The sequence below is a fragment of the Oryctolagus cuniculus genome, chromosome 15 (assembly GCF_051225735.1).
Source record: "Oryctolagus cuniculus isolate XC-2025 breed Fujian yellow rabbit chromosome 15, ASM5122573v1, whole genome shotgun sequence".
In the NCBI taxonomy this organism is placed as follows: Eukaryota; Metazoa; Chordata; class Mammalia; order Lagomorpha; family Leporidae; genus Oryctolagus; species Oryctolagus cuniculus.
In genome coordinates this window covers 58,076,446-58,096,076 of record NC_142881.1, presented here as the reverse complement: position 1 = coordinate 58,096,076, position 19,631 = coordinate 58,076,446, and the positions used below count along the sequence as shown (strand labels likewise).

The 19,631-nt window shown below is 38.3% G+C and overlaps 1 protein-coding gene across 2 annotated transcripts in view; it reads left to right on the top strand.

Annotated features, from left to right (window-relative positions):
- CTNNA3 (catenin alpha 3) overlaps positions 1-19,631 on the top strand; it is a 1,694,949-nt gene that overhangs the window by 1,347,036 nt on the left and 328,282 nt on the right. For both annotated transcript variants that reach the window (XM_017348752.4, XM_070057731.2), the window contains exon 13: positions 6,496-6,647. In XM_017348752.4, coding sequence (XP_017204241.3) covers positions 6,496-6,647 — 152 coding nt within the window. The remainder of the gene's footprint in view (positions 1-6,495; positions 6,648-19,631) is intronic.

Sequence of the window (19,631 nt, the reverse complement as noted above, 5' to 3'; positions counted from 1 at the left end):
AGATCACAAAAAGATGTATTTCTTCTACTATATATGTCATAGCTTCTTTAAAGATACTTTCCTCAACACTTCTTTCCATTTCTATACCCCAAGATATTCCCTGAACATTGAAATGCATTTTGCTCCAAGTACAGATATTGGATCGTTTTGACTCTCTATTTTTGTTTTAGTCACTTGCTGCTAAATGTTTTTCTTGATGATAGGTAGTGGAGATATTTAGGAATGAGCTTGAACAATAGACAGGATGGTGACACTAAAAGAAAAAAATTTAGAATGAACTTGAACAATAGATAAAATGGTAATTTATCTAAACGAAGAAAAATGTAACAGTCCAAAGGCACATAAGACAGGAAAGAAGATAAAATATCAAAGTAACCCATGGTCTTAACAAACAGAATTCCAGTATATACTGTAGATCTCTAATAGAGATATTAAAGAGAGAGACACACCCTCCTGAAAGACAAAAATGTAAGTGATGGAATGTACCAGTCTACAAGGAGGATATACTCAAAAAGCTAAATGTTCAGGGAGTAAAATTTTTTCCAACTACCTTGGATACTGTCAGCATCTACTAACATGACCTATAGGTGTATTCCATGGCCAACCTATTCACTAACATATATAATTCCTACAAATACACATACGTATCACCAAAAGACATACGCTAAGTTGTTCATTGCAGCACTGTTTTCATATATAATAGTCCAAAACTGGAAAATTTCTGGATAGCCATCAGCCATAGAATGGATAAATAAATCATGGTATAATTATCCAATAACATACTATATAACAGTGTGGCTGAAAAATTAATATTACACAAAACAGTGAGACAAATCACATAACTTTATGTTGAGTGTCACTAGATTGTACAGAGAATTATTTCACTTTCATGAACCCAAACAGGTCAAACTATAGTTTTCAAGCCATAAAAACTTCACTTACCCAAAAGAGGGAGGCAGTGTGGCTTTCCTGTGCAGAGAGCAGTTCCTGTTGTCACAATCACCCGTCACTTAGTAGCTGAATGACCTCAGTTTCCTCATAGGTAAAATCAGGGTAGTAATGGTTTCTGCCTGGGACAGCTGCTCTGGGGAGTGAATGAGTCACACACACGCAGTGCTTAGCACACTGCCAAGTTGAGTGGGAACTCAATGAATGTTGACTATTATTCTGAATATTCTGAAGAAAGTTGATGGACCAAAAACAGACTTCAGATGAATTCAGAATTGGTTTAGAATCTGGCAGTATCAAGCAGACAAGATACATTGTTTGAAGTTGACAATGTATTGACCCAAAGGCCACTTTCATTTAATAAATCTACACTCTAAGGTTCAGAGCAGTTTATCTTACCTGGCACTTTAATTGATTAGAATGAATTTGTTTAAGATACCCTACTTCCTTGTCAATGAATATATGGCCTGATTATGTATTATGTGTAAATCTTGTTTCCTTGAAATGTAAGTAGAGTATGGGTTAAAAACAGGTTTGTTCATCTTTTATTCCATCTAAATTACCATTAACTGGCTGTTTTTAATAAACCCTGTGTTTTCCTAAAACCATTAAAATTTTTTATTTCTTTTGTTTTTTTTTTTTCAGAAAGAATACTTTTGTCTGTCAGTATTGCTACAAATATAATTTCACCAAACTTTGTTTTATACCTTTCTCAAATGGTTAAGAATGACACACTGCTAGAGTTTCCGTGATTGTGATTAGTTTTAAAATGTATACTGTATGTAACGTTGACATTTTTTCATTTGATTATTATGTAGAGCCCTTGCCTATATTCTTGCTGAACTATTGTCCTACTTTTTACTTATTCTTTACTTAGTGGAGGATTAAGCCTTTGATAATGTAAATTAAGACAGCATCATCTCAAACATTAAAGACAGAAAAAAGAAGGAATGAAGAGGAGAGGGGTGAAGGAGGGAGAAGGAAAGGGGAAAAAAAGAGGAAAGGAGTGAAAGAGAGGAAGGAATGGAAGTGTCACTGTAGTCTCAGAATTGTATCCATGAGCTACATTAAATCTGTTCCCTTTATATTAAAATATTCATTGTTGCTTGATCCAAGCAGCCATATGTCCATAGTGTAAGTAAAGCATACCCACAGTGCATGTTTAAGCTAATGAAATGAGTGTTGAATAGCTCATTTGTGTTTTCAGAGTGAAAAAAGAGTAGCACCATCTGACTTCGGAAATTAAACATTTGCTTCTAGCAAACTTTATTTTATTGAGGCTAATATTAGTGAGAGGCTCCTAGAAGAGTTAAAACAAAATCATTTAACAATCAGAAAACTATGTGTTTTGCTTAAAAATCCTCACATTATATCACAGGGAGTGAAAAATAGGTCTTCACATGGTTTTATGTTTTCATTTTTTCCAAAATCTACATGGAAAGATGACTGGAGCAATTGTATGATTGTAGAGATGGTAATATCAAGTTCAAAGTATTGGTAGAGAAAACAGATTATTACAGTATTGCATACTTGTTTGATATGTGATAAAAACATTTTAAGATGTTATTTATTGATTTTCACTTTATTTGAAAGGAAGAGAGACAGATGAGAGAAAGATGGAGAGAAAGCTTCTAATGACTGGTTCAGTTCACATTTGCCTGAACAACTAGGGTTGGCCTGGCTTAAGCCAAAAGGCCAGAACTCAATCTGAATCTCCTGCATGGGTGGCAGGAACCTGAGTACTTGAGCCACCATGTGCTATCCCCCAGGGTACTCAATAGCAGGAAACTGGATCAGAAATGAAGTATTTAGGAATAGGAAGAGACTCTCCAGTATGGAATGCTGGCATTCCAAGCAGTGACTTACCTGCTGTGCCAAATGCCCATCCAGAGAGAAAACCATTTTTAAAGGGGAGGACTATGAAAAAATGTTGTAAACAACACATCACTGAGGTTTAGAAAGCCTATCTCTTTGTATTTAACTATGTATTTAGAGTTAATAGAGGATGACAAAGAGGTTGGAAGCCACACTGTCCTGTTCTTTGTTTTTTAAAAAATATTTTTAAATTTTTATTTTAAAAGCAGGGATTGGGGATGGGGAGGAGAGAGAGAAATCTATCTTCTGTCTGCTGAATGGCTCCCCAAATGGCTGCAATGGCCTGGGGCTAGGCTAGGTCAAAGCCAGGAGCCTGAAACTGCATTCCAGCCTCCCATGTGGGTGGCAGGGGCCCAAGAACTTGGGACATCTTCTGCTGCTTTTCCAAGTAGATTAGTATGCAGCTGGGTTGGGAATTGAAACTGTGGTCTTAAGGGATTCTAGCATTGCAATGCTCTGTGCCTCAACAGGGGCTCCTATTCTGTTCTTTAGAATTGTAGTTTTGTGAATAATTTTCTGTTCACCCAAGAACCTGAAGGAAATGTAATTAACTGGACATATTTTCTTAAGTATTCCCTCCTCTCTCAAAACTATTAATTGTGATGGTTAACTGATTTTGTTTGAATGTTCCCATATGCTTACATAGAAACATCACTTTTGGAGCTTTCCAAATATGAATAAAATCTAAATCGCCATATTACATTGCACATTTGCTTTTGTCTGGCTTTAACATATTGTATCCACTTACTTGTTGATTCATTCAATCACTAAATTCATTCAGTTCTTTTTATCTATGATGTGCCAGGATAGATATTTAGAATACAAAAAAGATAATATTTCAAGGGATCATTAAGACATATAAACAATGTAGGGACATCACAAACACACATAACAGTTATATTAAGTATCCACTATGTGGCAAATGCCATTACACTTAATGATAAGAGCATATGTAATTAATAAGATCACACTTAAAATGCATTTGAAAGATGAGTAGAATGTGGGCAGAGGAATTACTATTGTGTAGTCTCAAACAAGATATGTTGATAGCTTGAGAAAGCAGGGCTAAACATTGGCAATAGACTTACAATCATGACGTAGAGCAGATGGTACTTAGTATACATTTGGATGTACAGGATTAAGAAGAATAGGAAATCAAAAGAAAGCATTGGGATTTTTTTCAAGGGTGACTGAGCATCAGGATAGAACATTACTATGATTTGATTACAGTTTGTCTTCTCTGAAACTCATGTTTATTTTTTTTTACCAGTATGAGATAATAAGAGGAACCTTTAATAGGTGATGAGGGCTTTGCTTTCATGAATGGATTATTCTCTTCCTGCGATTAATCAATGAATGGATTACTGGAATAATGGAAGGTTTAGCTCATCAGTGAGTCTAACATAAAGGTAGCTTGGCTAGGTCTTAAATGCTCAGTTTCTTACAACTTGTGCTGCCTCAGGCCTCTTCTAGTAAGGTCTTCACTGTGTACATTTCTGTGACCTTGAACCATAACTGTAAGCCAAAATCAAACTCTTTGTTTCTAACTTAGTCTGTGACTATTAGCAACATAAAGTGGACTAAGACAAACATAGTAGAAAATTTTTCTGAGTAGAAAAAAAATTTATGTTTATCTTTAGAGTTTGTGGTGTTATGAACTATTCAAGGGTAATGAATTTAATTTGAATAGCTACATACATTATCTGCCACTTTTTATTGGGCAGTGCACCAAACAATGGACAGAGAAGGTCACAGTTGATATTCCTGACAGGTATGGTGACTAACAAGGTGTCGATGATACATGTTAGCAGCTGGAGGAAACAGGAGGCTGGAAAAAAAAAAAAATTAGTGCCCATGTAAATCATCAACATTTCCCCTTATCAGTAACAGGGCAGGATTACAAGAAAAGGTCTGCCATCTATGCAGATAAAGATTTGGATATAGGGAATTAATCAATATTTATATGCCAGTTAAAATACTGAAATACTGTCTTTTTTTTTTTTTTTTTTTTTTTTTTACAGATTTAGAATCATTGTCCTAACACTCTGTTTTCATCCTGCATGTTTACCTGGGGCAAGTCTTTCTCAATATAGTAGTTAAGAATGTAGATTCTGCATTTTGGCAGTCTGAGTTCAAATCTCCTTTCTGTTGTTCGTTAGAAGAAAGATTCTGGGGAAGATTCTTGAATTCTCTCTCTAGTTCTACTAATTAATAACTCTAGCTTAATACTGGGCTGTTTTAAGATTTAAATAACATTGAACACTTAGAAAAGTGCCATAAACTTAGTGAAGAGTTAATAAATGCTAAAAATTAACATTAAAAATAAACTTGGGGCCGGCATCTCAATAGGCTAATCCTCTGCCTGCAGCGCCGGCACACCGGGTTCTAGTCCCAGTCAGGGTGCCAGATTCTGTCCTGGTTGCCCCTCTTCCAGGCCAGCTCTCTGCTATGGCCTGGGAGTGCAGTGGAGGATGGCCCGAGTGCTTGGGCCCTGCACCCGCATGGGAGACCAAGAGAAGCACCTGGTTCCTGGCTTCTGATCAGCGCAATGCGCCGGCCACAGTGGCCATTGGAGGGTGAACCAACGGCAAAAGGAAGACCTTTCTCTCTGTCTCTCTCTCACTGTCCACTCTGCCTGTCAAAATAAATAAATAAATAAATAAATTTTTAAAAAGTAAAAAAAAAAAGTAAACTTGCAAAATAGGGCTTATTTTAAAACATTAAAAATATATCCAGAGGCAAGTTTCACCACTTGGGATGCCAGTGTTCCCTATCAGATTGACAGTTGAGGACCCAGCTATACCACTTCTAATCTGACTCCTTGCTAATGCAGCTGGGAAACAGCAGAAGACAGCTAAAGCACTTGAGTTCCTGCCACCCGGATGGGAGACTGAGATGGAGTTCCTGGCTCCTGACTTCACCCTAGCCCAGTCCTGGCTGTTGTGCCCCTTTGATGAGTGAACCTGGAGATGGAAGATTGTCTGTCTGTCTGTCTCTCTCTCTCCTTTCTCTCTCCTGGAGATGAAAGATTCTCTCCTTCTCTCCCTCTCCCCTCCCCACTTCTCTCGCCACTCGCCTTTCAAATTAATAAATAAACTGGATAACTTTTTTTAATCCATGACTTGGTTTTGCTAATAGATTAATTCCCATACTCATTCAGTGTTTTGTTATTTTAGGAAGAGTTTGCATATGATATGGTCAGTTTCTCTTATCTTTTTATTGTAGGAAGAACAACTTACCAAATAAAGTTTACAGTAGTATTATTTCTCTAAGAAAGAGTTAGTACTTTTAACTAAGTTTGCCTGTATTAAGAGCTTATCTGCTATCTTTGTTTAAATATCTTTATATCTTTAAATATCTTTTGCAACTGTTGTCCACACTGATCCTTTTATTTAAATATTGTTAGGTTTATATTGGATAGAATATATGGTTGGTTGCATGGGAAAAATAGACATTACTTAAAAGACAAAGATAATCTTTAAAACATTTCTATAAAATTGTTTTTAAATCCCTTACATGTGAGAAAATCCTGCCAAAATGTTTTATATACCTACATTTAAAATAGTTAAAAGTGTATTAGCCAAATATTAACTTAAAAATGCAGTTCTACATTTCTTAGAATCTATAAAAAGCCAAAAATGACAATCTTCTATTTCTTGTTAATTTTAATAGTGATTCCTGAATTTGTAACACAAGTGAATGTTGCCTTGGAAGCATTAAGCAAGAACTCCTTGAATGTGTTTGATGATAATCAATTTGTGGACATCTCAAAGAAGATCTATGATACAATTCATGATATCAGATGTTCAGTCATGATGATTCGGGTAAGTTAGCCTTACCTTCCAATGAGTTATTACAGGATTCTTTGGGGATGCTTTGAATGATTGGAAGAATTGTTTGATTTCCATTCTTTAATGTCAATGCTGAAATCTGTGGGAACTGCAGAAATTCATGTGTATCCCCAAAGTCAGATTTACCATCAAAAATAACACTTTCGTTTATGTATCTTGTGGCAATTTAAACAAATGAGTACATTTACCTGTGGTGTGTGCAGAAATGATAATTGTTGTTCTGTGCAGGTGTCATATAGCATGATCAGGAGCCAAACAAAATCCTTAAGGTGATTTGCTTTCTTTTCTTGAATAAATAGAAAAAATCCTTCTTACTGCTATAGTGGAATTGATAAGAACAACAACAAAATATTGAACTCTCATGGTTTGGAGTTGTCTTTTGGGGAAATACCCATAGATGCCACCTTCTCAAGAGTGTAAATACATCATTTGTTGCAGGAACATTGTATATACAGAGACCAGGATTATGCATTTTTGTAAAATATTAATATTTTCTAAGTTACTGAAAAATTTAAGTCTTCAGGAAATATGTGTGTACAGATGTACCTTAGGATTTGTTCGTTGGAAGACAGATCTTGAGAAATACTTTTCTTTGTGTTATCAGTAGTCCACTTAGGAAAAAGTGAGGCCAGGACAAGAAGGACGTCAATAAGGTATAATTATGAGTCACTGCAGGTGACTTGATCTGAGTGGATTCTGGGAACATCTATGAACTTGTCCCATAATTACCACACTAGAGTTTAACAGTTTATCTACCTGTTTATTCTTAGTTAAAGGATACCCTCGGAGGTACTAACTGAGACTCCTGCTCAGGAACAATCAAGCCTTTGTGATCTGAAATAAATACACACACATACATACATACATACATAAATAGGTGGCAACTCTGAGACAGGATGACAGGTTCTTACAGTAGGAAGATCCAGTAGGACTGGTGAATGTAATGTTTAAGTGAGAGTAAATTTCAGTTTTGAAAATCTCTGAACTTAGTGTGACTATAAAATGGAAATAAAAGTTCCAAGAAGATATCAGCAATGCATCAATAGTAACTGATAGGCCTGGGTATCATAGTTAGGCTACACAGAGCATTCTACAAAATTGCAATCATTTGTGGAATTTGTAAAGAAAAATAAAACAGACATTTGAGAGCACAATTGTACAAATGGATGCAATGGAAGATATTATAATAGAAAGGCTAAAGGGATCAAGATGCAAGTTAGCACCTAAGGTCTTGGGAAAACCAAAAATCAAATCATTTATACATATCAGAGAGAAAACTGTGTGTGTGTATATATATATATATATATAAAATCCCTGACTTACCAATGACTTAACTTAATTTTTTTTACTTTATGAAGGTATAAAACTGGTACACATTCAGTAGAAATTGTTCTTCAAATTTTGAATCTTATTCTTTTCCCTGACTAATGATATGATGTGTGGTACTCTCTTGTGATGTTGGTCAGAGGCAGGCAAAACTAAATTTTAGTCTTGTGTTTGATTGCTGTAAATCTTGAAATTCATTTTTGAGGCTTACAGGATATATAAATTTGTCAATTTTATTCCCTCATTTATTTTTCTTTGTTTTTTAAAGGTCATAGTAATATTAATTTTGTCTTAAGATCCTTGGGATTATGAATGAGTTTTTATAAAACAAGTATTTGCTAAGTATGTTCAAGATGCAGTGATTTGGAGTGAATGTATGTATTGATCTGCATAGGATAATCTTAGATTATACCCCCATTTACTCTTTATTTATTTGACAGACTGTGAGAGAGAGAGATAGAGAGAAAGGTCTTCCTTCTGTTGGTTCACTCCCCAAATGGCCATGGCCACGGCCGGCGCTGCACTGATCTGAAGCCAGGAGCCAAGTGCTTCTTCCTGGTCTCCCATGCTGGTGTAGGGGCCTAAAGGCTTGGGCCATCCTCCACTGCCCTCCCAGGCCACAGCAGAGAGCTGGACTGCAAGAGGAGCAACCAGGACCAGAACCCGGCGCCCATAGGGGATGCCGGTGCCACAGGCAGAGGATCAACCTAGTGAGCCACAGTGCCGTCCCCTCCATTTACTCTTAAAAGTGTTGAATTTGTATTAGAAATTGTCATGCTCACTCTAGTTACTCTGGGTCATGACGCATTGTTTGAAGCTCCATGGTGTATTATCTCCAATCACTGGGCAGTTTTCTGTAGTGCTGGACGCTAATGATCATAGTTCCCTGTCAACCTGGTTTTCCAGCCCCAGGGAAAACTTTTCTATAGCCTGAATGCTGTCTCATATTAGCTTGTCCTCTTGCAGTCTTATAGTTCCTTTGTTGACTGCAGGAAATCTATCCAGGCACCATTTAAAATTTATTTAACATACAAAGGTTTTTAGACCTTTTCAATTCCCAGTGTTAAGCAGGTTTCCTAAATTCATCTTAGTCACTCTGCTGTTCATTCTCGCAGGCAGCTTGCCATGGAATCCAGTACAAATACGCTGTCCTTTTTGGAAACGATATGACTCCTTTATAGTATCAGAGCCAGTTTGTAAAGAAGCCAGCTACCAGGGGACTTCCTAAGGGAACTTAATAAAGGCCTGCAGCAAAATAACCTTAGCTTTATATGCAAATTTAAATCAAACTGCAGTAGGCAGAATTCTATAGTGGGGCTCCTACCTTTATCTCTGTTAATAAAGAAAAAAGTTAAAGGTAAAGAAACCCAAATTCCAGCTGGCACTGAGCAGCAAAAACTGAAGTCATACTCTCAGCACATGTAATGGCCTTCTCATGTGTATACCATTTGAAGAGACTTTTGAGTAAGGGAACAGAGATGGCCAAAGCAAGAAATAATATTCATTGTCCAACATTGGTTAAGCTACAGAATTGTCCTAGTCAGTGATCTTTTCTTTTTTTCAAAGCCTTATTTTTAATTTGAAAGTCAGAGTTAACAGAGAGGGAGGGAGAGACAGAGAGAATCTTCCATTTGCTGGTTCATGCCCCAGATGGCCACAAAGGCAGGGCTTAGCCAGACTTAAACCAGGAGCCCAGAGCATCTTTCAAGTCTCCCAGGTGTGAGCAGGGCCCAAGCACCTGAGCCACATTCTGCTACTTTCCCAGGTGCATTAGCAGGGAGCTGGACACAAATGGAGCAGGCAGGACACAAATGAGCATCCACGTGGAATGCTGGCTTCACAGTCTGAGGCTTTACCTGCTACACCACAATGTCGGCCCCCACTGTATTATTCTTATAAAGAAAATTTAAATGCTTCAAAGAATAAATGCACTTATTCTCATTGGACATAAAATAACATATACATGTAATAAAATATCACATGGTAGCCCATACATATGTATAATTTATATGTGTCTACTAATTTGTTGAAAGAAAATTTCTAAAATGCCAATAAAAGTTAAAAAAAATAGTCTGAGGCCAGCATTGTGCAGTAGGTTAAGCCACCACCTGTGACATAGGCATCCCGCATAGAATACCAGTTTGAGTCCTAGCTGTTGTGCTTCTGATTCAGCTCCCTGTTTGGATGCCTGGGAAATCAGTAGAAGATGTACTGAGAACCCTGCACCCACGTGGAGTCATGCATGAAATTCCTGGCTCTTGACTTCTGCTGTCCCGGCTCCAGCCTTTGAAACCATTTGGGGAGTGAACCAGCAGACAGAAGAGCACTCCCTCTCTCTTTCTTTCCCCTCCTACCTCAAACAGAAAACAGTATTTGAAAAAAGAAATTTAAACTCCCTGGTTACATTTCAAAAGTAATTCATAGAGAGTTAAATAAATCATTCAGATAATGTACTCTGAAAAAATATAACTTAGGAAGTGGTAACTTTTTAAAATAGGCTTTAGAGTAGCAAAGAGAGGGAAAGAGATTGAAAATTTTATACTTCTCATCTCTATAAAATAAAAGATGGAGTTTCAAAGGGAGAAATATTCTGGAGTCTGATAATAAAAGATCTGTAAGTGAATTGAGGTGCTGGAGGTCACACAGTGATAGGAGAAGTCACAGGACGAGACTTCGGGTCTTTAGACACCTGCTTCAGAACATTTTCTTTTACCACAGGATAAGGAAGCAGCTTAATGTTTTCACACCACGGGAGACTTTAGATTTCATTGACTACCCTTTGATGACGGACCAGTTATAAACACATAAACCCCAAGAGTCACTCGCTGGGCAATTTGTTGAAGAACACTTACTCCACAACTCCCTGCTCCCTTTGATTCAAACACATTGGCCTGCTGGCTTTTCCTGCAATTTTCCACACCCACCCATGTTTCTGGCATCTTTCTACTTCCTGTTTTCTCTGACTGCAATGCGTTCTTCCAGGAAACCACATGTGAGTCCTCTTTGTGTTCACTGCAACATTACTTGTACAACATCCTGCACAGATCCTATAGAGTTATGTATAAAATGGCATTTCTCAACTCAGCCATGCTCCGTCTTCTTAGTCCGGTTTATGCATACATAGTATCTGCCAAGGCTTTTGACATGTTATGGACTATTGCTGTATGTATCTTTCTCCCCATACAAGAATGTGAGCTCTCTGAAGGAAGGAATTCTTAGCCCTTTAAAACAAAATCAGATGTCAGGATATTTTATATTAAATATTAAGTGGTTAATTTGGTTTCCAAATTTGACATTTGTTTGAAATGTCATGATTGGATTCCAAGGGATATAGGGTGAGAGCAAAAGTGATGTTACTTTTTCATATTTTATGTTGCAAAATGAGGTACAACAGGAAACTGGTTTGATTAGCACTTTCATCAAGATTTCAAATTCACTTGATCTTTAATTTAAGACGATTTTAAGAGTACCACAAATTCCTACTAAGTATTTTATGTCATGGCCACTAATGTAATCATGGATGCACAGTACATGTGAATATTGAAGCTTTTAGTCTTCATGCAAGTTTCAATAAAATTAGTTGTGCGTGCTTGTTTTAAAAGTCCTTCATTTCATCTGTGTTATATATTAATGTTAGCCGTCACAAAACACACCGAACACCAGAATAAGGGAAAGGGTTTATTGGGGAACACCCAACAGACCGCAGTGAAGGGACGGCGAAGGGAAAGAGAGAAAGTATAAGAGAGAGAGCCAGAGGAGAGGAGCTAGTGAGGAGAGAAGATGGAGCAGAGAAGAGAGGAGGAGGGGAGAGCAGAGAGCAGGAGAGGAGAGCCCAGAGAGAAGAATCAAGAGAGCAGGAGAGAAGCCAAGAGAGAAGAACCAAGAGACCAGAGGAGGAGGCTAGAGAGAGCCACGTGTTAGGAACAGGCCCTTTTGAAACTTTGTCTGAGGGCAGGCAGGGAAGCAGGAGCAGCGAATCCCGTTAGGTTGGGGGTGGAGCCTGACACAGACCTGGCTGCCAGCAATGGCTGTGGGGGCTAGAGCTTGGGATTTAAATCAGGGTATAGATCACACCATGGATAAAACTGTGCCAGTTTCCTAACAATTTGGTGCACAAGGCTAGATTGCTTTTTAAAAATATGGTAATTATAGGCCAGCTCTGAGACTTGCAGGTTTTGTGTATTATTTGAGTTGTGGAAGAGTTAAAGATCCTTGAGGTCGGGCTTGTGGAAGTTGCTAAGTGTCTCTTACATACATTATCTAATGTTATAAGTCCCTTGGTATTATAAGCTCTGAAAAGCCATAAAATTGTCCACAAATTTAATGATTAAAAATCTGTTTTATACTGTCTTCTAGTGCAATGTTTGGAGCAAAAATCAGAAATTTAATTAAAGCCATAAAATATAGAAAGATAATATAACAATTGTTTTTAACCTTAAAATGGCTAAAAAATACATTTTAACCAGTCCATGTTGGTTTATTTACTAGAAAATAAATAAAGCAAAAAATGGATTTTTATATATTTACTATTATCACCAACGTTAGTGATTTGGAGACTACTTTGTAGTAGCTGCTTATCAAAAACTTCTATTGAAGGCCGGCGCCGTGGCTCACTAGGCTAATCCTCCGCCTAGCAGCGCCGGCACACAGGGTTCTAGTCCCGGTCGGGGCGCCGGATTCTGTCCCGGTTGCCCCTCTTCCAGGCCAGCTCTCTGCTGTGGCCAGGGAGTGCAGTGGAGGATGGCCCAGGTGCTTGGGCCCTGCACCCCATGGGAGACCAGGAAAAGCACCTGGCTCCTGGCTCCTGCCATCGGATCAGCGCGGTGCGCCGGCCGCAGCGCGCCGGCCGCGGAGGCCATTGGAGGGTGAACCAACAACAAAGGAAGACCTTTCTCTCTGTCTCTCTCTCTCACTGTCCACTCTGCCTGTCAAAAAAAAAAAAACTTCTATTGACACTGTATTTATAAGTGGGTAACCGCTTCCAGTGAATCCTGCTATCTCAACTCTTAGAGCACAGCCTTCTATAAGATTCCAATACTCCATATTTGAGGAAATCCTCTTTCTTTAGAATGTTTGTGTGACTCTGAAAAAATGCTTTCAACTTCAGATTTTGAAAATTTATTTATTTGAAAGGCAGAGTTACAGAAAGACAGGGAGAGATGGAATGAGAGAGATCTTTCATCTACTGCTCTACTCCTCAAATGGCCACAATGGCTGGAGCTGTGCCAGGCCAAAGTCAGGAGCTTAGAATTCTATCTGGGTCCCCTATAGGGGTACAAGGTCCCAAGCACTTGGAGCATCTTCCATTGCTTTCCCAGGCACATGAGCAGGAAGCTGGATCAGAAGTGGAGTTGTCAGGTTTCGAACCTGTGCCCCTAAGAGAAGCGTCAGCCCCTCAACTTCAGATTTGTCTTCTGCTTATGGAAATGACCAAATAATGCATGATTAGAGTTTAACTTATCACATGCAAAGTATTTAGCAAAGCCTTTAGCACATCCTAAAGGCTCAGAGATTGTTAGTATTTTTTAGAGTATCAACTGCTCCCAAATCCCAGTAGCTTCTCAATGATTCAGTCACTTGATACTGTCATCTCTGTAACTGGCCTCCACTAATATAAAAAAGGAAAGAGAGAGTAAGTGAATTAATAGGAAGTTTAGTAACCAGACATCAATGTGGCATATTGTCTTCTAAATCCCATTGGCCAAAATCCAAGCAAATGGACTCAAATGAACTGCAAAGGAGTTGGCAAATGAGCTCTTCCAGTGTCTAAGAAAAACATAAAAGGGGTTGATGAGCATATAACCATTCCTTACCAAAATTTTTGTTCCATGTATTATTTCTGTGTGATAAACTAATCTAAACTTAATGGCATACAACAGCAACAAATTTATTATGCTCACAGAGTATATAGGTCAGAAGTTCAAAAAGGGGACAGGCCTGTCCCTACACATGTGGTGCTTGGGCTGATGACTAGGAGACCAAGAGAGATGATATTTAACCTCTCCTGTGGCTTGGCTTTCACATAGCATGAACGTCTCTTGGTATTTCAGGGATCCAAGAATAAGTGTTCTAAAACAAAATTAGCAAATTGCCTTTTTTTAATCCAGCCTTGGAAATCATATGATGTCACTTCTGTCATAACCCACTGATAACACAAAATCTCAAATGCCTCCCAGATTCAAAGTAAGGGAGACATGAACCCCACCAAGCATGTGGGATAAGAGATTACATTGTATCCACCTGTTGAAAATACAAAGTGCACCATATTTATTACCTTAACTCTTACCAGAATCATCAGCACTAACAATTATTATCTTTTGTTCCATTTTATTACCATAATTTAATTTAATTAGCTTTCTGCTCATTACATAATCAAATAAGCCAATAGAATAATACTTTTTACTTAATTTATTTATTTGAAAGGCAGAGCAATAGGGAGAGGGAGAGAGAAAGAGAGAGTGAGAGAGAGGGTGATCTTTCATATGTTGATTTGCTCTCCAAATAACCACAACATTCAGATCTGGGCTAGACTAAAACCAGGAGCTAGGAACTAGTCTCTCTTACATGGATGGCAGGAGCTCAAGAACTTGGAAAATTCTCCACTACCTTTCCATGCACATTAGCATGGAGCTTGATCAGCAGCCAAGTAGTCACAGCCTGGCATTCCACTATTGGATACTGGCGGCACAATGCCAGCCCCCTGGAAAGATTATTAAATTGCATCAGGTAATAATTTATTTGATGACATTTAAATATTTTATTGATTTGATTCATCAAATATTCAAAAGCATTTGAAATTTTTCTGTATTTTATTTATTTGAAAGCCAGAAAAAGAGATGGAGAGACAGAATAGCTCAAACAGTCCAGGCTGGGCCAGGCTGAATCCAGGAACCAGGAACTCAATCCAGTGTACTACATGGGTGACAGTGACCTAAGCGCCAGAGCCGTCACTTTCCTCCCCAAGGGTGTACATTTTTGGAGGCTGGAATCAACAGTGGAGCCAGTTTTCAAATTCACTCACTCTCATATAGGATATAGGAGTACAGTTTTCTCAATCAACCACTTGAGATCTTTTCTTTCAAACACTGAGCTAGGTTTTACAAATGCAAACATGAATGAGTCATGATCCTTGCAGTCAAGTAACTGGTTTTATTTACTAAAGAAGATATATAACCAAATGAAGGGAATATATTCTGATGAATAATACAATGGAAGTGCATGGAAGAATTGTTGGAAACATGGAGGTTTTTAATTTTAATATGGAGGAAGTTGTTCATAAGCTTAAGTTGTGCATTTAGTGATATTTCATTTGGGCTTTGATAACTGAATAGGGATTGCATCATTAGAGTTGTGATTTACGACATTTGCAAGGATATATAGGTAAATACATGCTTAGAGAAAACAGCAACTAGATCAGGGTGCCCAGACTCCAGTGTATAGGTAGAGGAATGGTAGAAAGATAGTCAGGGCTTATCTTTTTTTTTTTTTTTTAAAGATTTATTTATTTATTTGAAACAGTTACACAGAGAGAGGAGAGGTAGAGAGAGAGAGACAGGTCTTCCATCCAATGGTTCATTTCCCAATTGGCTGCAACGGCTGGAGCTGCACCGATCTGAAGCCAGGAGCCAGGAGCTTCTTCCGGGTCTCCCAGGTGATTGGAAATGGAGCAGCCGGGTCTAGAACTGGCACCCATATGGGATGCCAGTGCTTCAGGCCAGGGCGTTAACCTGCTGCACCACAGTGTCAGCCCCAGGGCTTATCTTAATCCTTTGTACAATGTCCAGGAGACATGACATAGTTAAATAGTATTCAAGAGTCTGTAGAAGCATACGGTAAAAGGACACAATCCTCTCATTTTCACACCATAATCGGCAACTTCAATTCGTCTAATAATTTAAAATTGAGACTCTTTTAGCAAAAGAGAAGGAAGATATATGATTGAGTGGGCAACAAACAACCCCCTACAGTCTATTTACTATTAAAGGAGGATAGAAATTTTAATCAAATACTAATCACCCTATTTATGCTTAACTAAGTATATTAATCATGTATAATTTTCACCAATTGTTCTTACTTAGGAAATGGAACCTCTCCAAATGGGACTTTAGAAGGGTGAAGAAGTTAATAATATAAATAAAATAATAATATAATAATGATAGAAAAAGGGAATTTTGCATTTGGAACAATAGCTTTTGTATTTGCAATAGGCTGAAGCCATGCATATAGCAGTGTTTCTGACTGCCTGCTTCTGAAGAGGTTTGAGAAATCAGACTGGCAGTGAAGCTTGTTCACCACTGGAGCAGCCAGGGTGAAGGGATTGAAGTGCTGTCTCGTCAGCTTCGGGGACTCGCTGAGTCTGTTCCAAAGCATAACATGTCCCTGATTATAGAGAATTTTTGGTGTTAAATTGATGGAAGAAATTGCTAATCAAAATGCAAGTGGGAGAAGTAAATGCAAAAAGATATGAACTCACCAATTAATGCACAGAGAATCATTTTCTCCTTCAGATACCTTGTTTCTTGATTAAATCTGAAGCTTTACACGTTAGCTTCAAAAGAACCACATCAATCAGAGAAGGTTGAAAGACTCTGTTATGCTGTGATGAGCACTGGATTGGAAATCAAAAGACCTTAATCCTGGCCTTGGCTACATTCTGTATTAGCTCTGCAGTCCTGGTTCCCTCCCTTTAACACATTGTTGCATGGCATCCTAACACATAAGGTGAGGGGGCTCCTGAGGGGGCTCCTCATGCTTGCCTTGCTTATCTTATTGCATGTATTTTAAAGATTCTTCCCTCCTTCTCTCCCTTATGTCCTTTCTGTGTGTGTCTCCTCTTTTATCTATTCCTTGATAATCTTTTTTCCATGTATTTATAAAATTTTTATTGAATGCCTGCTATTTGGCCATAAATCTTCTACTTAGGCATATCAAGATGGATAAGCTAGATAAGATTTCCTTCTTTATGGAGCTGATGTTTGAAGAGAAAACCAGAGGAAACAATTAAACACAAAGACTAGGCACTTAGGATAACTTATATGAAGTGAATAGGACAATATAATGGACAGCAAGTTGGTATATGAGATAATGACACTTTAAATATAGTAGTCAAAGAAAAGCTTCCTTAGATAAAATTTACAGTAACGAATAAGCAATTTGAAGACAGGAAGGTTGTAAGGCAGGGCAGATCATTTCCAAAGATGACACAATCAGGGAAATTTTTATCTGTAAAGAACAGAAAGGAAGCACTGTTTCTAACCTTAGAGAATGGAGGGGGAAGTATAATAGGATTTTTTAAATAAGAATTTTTTTTTCCTTTGAGAGTTAGATTTACAGAAAAAGTAGGGGAGACACAGATAGAAAGGTCTTTCATCCACTGGTTCACTCCCCAAATGGCCACAAGGGCTGGAGCTGGCTGATCCGAAGGCAGGAACCAGGAGCTTCTTCTGGGTCTCCCTTATGGAGACCAAGGACTTGGGCCATCTTCCACTGCTTTCCCAGGCCAAAGCAGAGAGCTGGATGGGAGGAGGAGCAGCCTGCACATGAACTGGTACCCAAATGGATGCCAGTTCCGGTTTATTCTGCTAAGCCACAGCGCCCTCCACTATGATATGATTTTAAAAAGAGGCAGACAGGTGATAGACTGTTTTAGTTTTGCCAGGCATGTTAGAGTTTGAATTTTGTTCCAAAGCATTGAGAACTACAGAACTATTTTTTAGCACATGAGTGTTGTGACCCCTATTGCATTTTCATAAGTCCCCCCAACTTGCTTTGTTGAGTTATTCACTTTCAAAAAGACTTGAAATATGTTGTAACCTTGTAAAACTGAAAATATAGAAGAGAATGCCAGCCTGACAGAATCCTATTAGTGTCTCAAAGTGGACACATTATAGAAGGCTCATGATAGCTTCTTCTTTTTTTTTTTTTTTTTTTTTTTTTTTTTTTTTGACAGGCAGAGTGGACAGTGAGAGAGAGAGACAGAGAGAAAGGTCTTCCTTTGCCGTTGGTTCACCCTCCAATGGCCGCCGCGGCCAGCGTGCTGCGGCCAGCGCACCACGCTGATCCGATGGCAGGAGCCAGGAGCCAGGTGCTTTTCCCGGTCTCCCATGGGGTGCAGGGCCCAAGCACCTGGGCCATCCTCCACTGCACTCCCGGGCCACAGCAGAGGGCTGGCCTGGAAGAGGGGCAACCGGGACAGAATCCGGCGCCCCGACCGGGACTAGAACCCGGTGTGCCGGCGCCGCTAGGCGGAGGATTAGCCTAGTGAGCCGCGGCGCCGGCCTTCATGATAGCTTCTTAAAGCCAGTACTGAGGGATTTTGAGGTATACCTTGAATGGGGGAGAATACTTGGGATTTGATGATATAGTAGATTTGAATGGGTGGACACAATGCACTGAAGATTTTGCAGAATCCTGATAAGCATATTAGTCTTTAGAATTGATGAGTTTAGTTGTTTAATTTTTCTCTTTAAGGAGCAAATATCCCTTGGGAAAACTACCTACCTTCCTTCCTTTCTTCCTTACACCTAGAAATGTCAACAAAGGAACAAAATCTACCCATTCACATTATTGTGTAACACAGATAGGAAATTGTGTTGTTCATTTCTCTCTAATCCATGGAAAACATGTTGCTAGAGATGGAGAGTGGAGATACTAGGTGTGAATTTCTGATGGTTATCTCCACCCTAGAAGTGTTGAATAGCATACAGTTACAAAGCTCAATACAGTAGGTACATGTGGCTTCTGAGTACTTGGAATACGACTAGTTTGAAATGAAACGTACTATGTAAATCACGTGTTTTGAAGACACAGAAAAACAATAGCAAATATCTCATTTTTATATTTTTCTAACATTGAATATGTCAGAATGAAGCTAATAATGTATTTTAACCAAATGTATCCAAACTATTATCAATTTGAGGTATATAAAATTTTATTGTGATTACTATCACATTTTAATTATATATGTTGCTTGATTATATTTACATTGAACAGTACTAGAGCATTGACACAAGAGGTAGACAAATTTGGAACTCATTTTGTAGTAAAATTGACTATTTTTCAAAATTGAATGTGGGATTGAAGGAAATTGGGAAGTAAATAAGGCTTCCTGGTTTCTGTTTGGTGCAATTGTGTGGATGTGAATGAGGATGTCGATGTGAGTGCCACTTAATGAGCTAGGGGAGGCTTGGAGGAATCAGTTTGGGGTAGAATTTTGAATTTGTTTCAGTGTTCTCATTAGATACTAAATTTAAAAGTTTATAGATAAATGGATATATGATTTTGGAACTCAGAGTATAAATTTTGCCTGTGTTGGGAATTTGGTTTTCCTTAGAATCACATGCAGACAGGATATACAAGAGAAGCAATATTATAAGAGCAACTATTTCTACAATTCAGGTTGAGGAGGAGCTGATAAAGGAGAATGACAAAAGATAACTCAAAAGATAGAAAGAAAAACAAGAGAGTGCTATCTGAGAAGCCAAAACAAGAATTTTTCAGTTGTGTGGAATATTGTTTAAAGTACTAATAAGATAACGAGAAGATGTGTTCACTGTATTTGGAGACATGGATGTTCAAATAGGTAATATGTATTTAGATATCCATTGCATTGATGTCAGGGTTTCCTGGTTT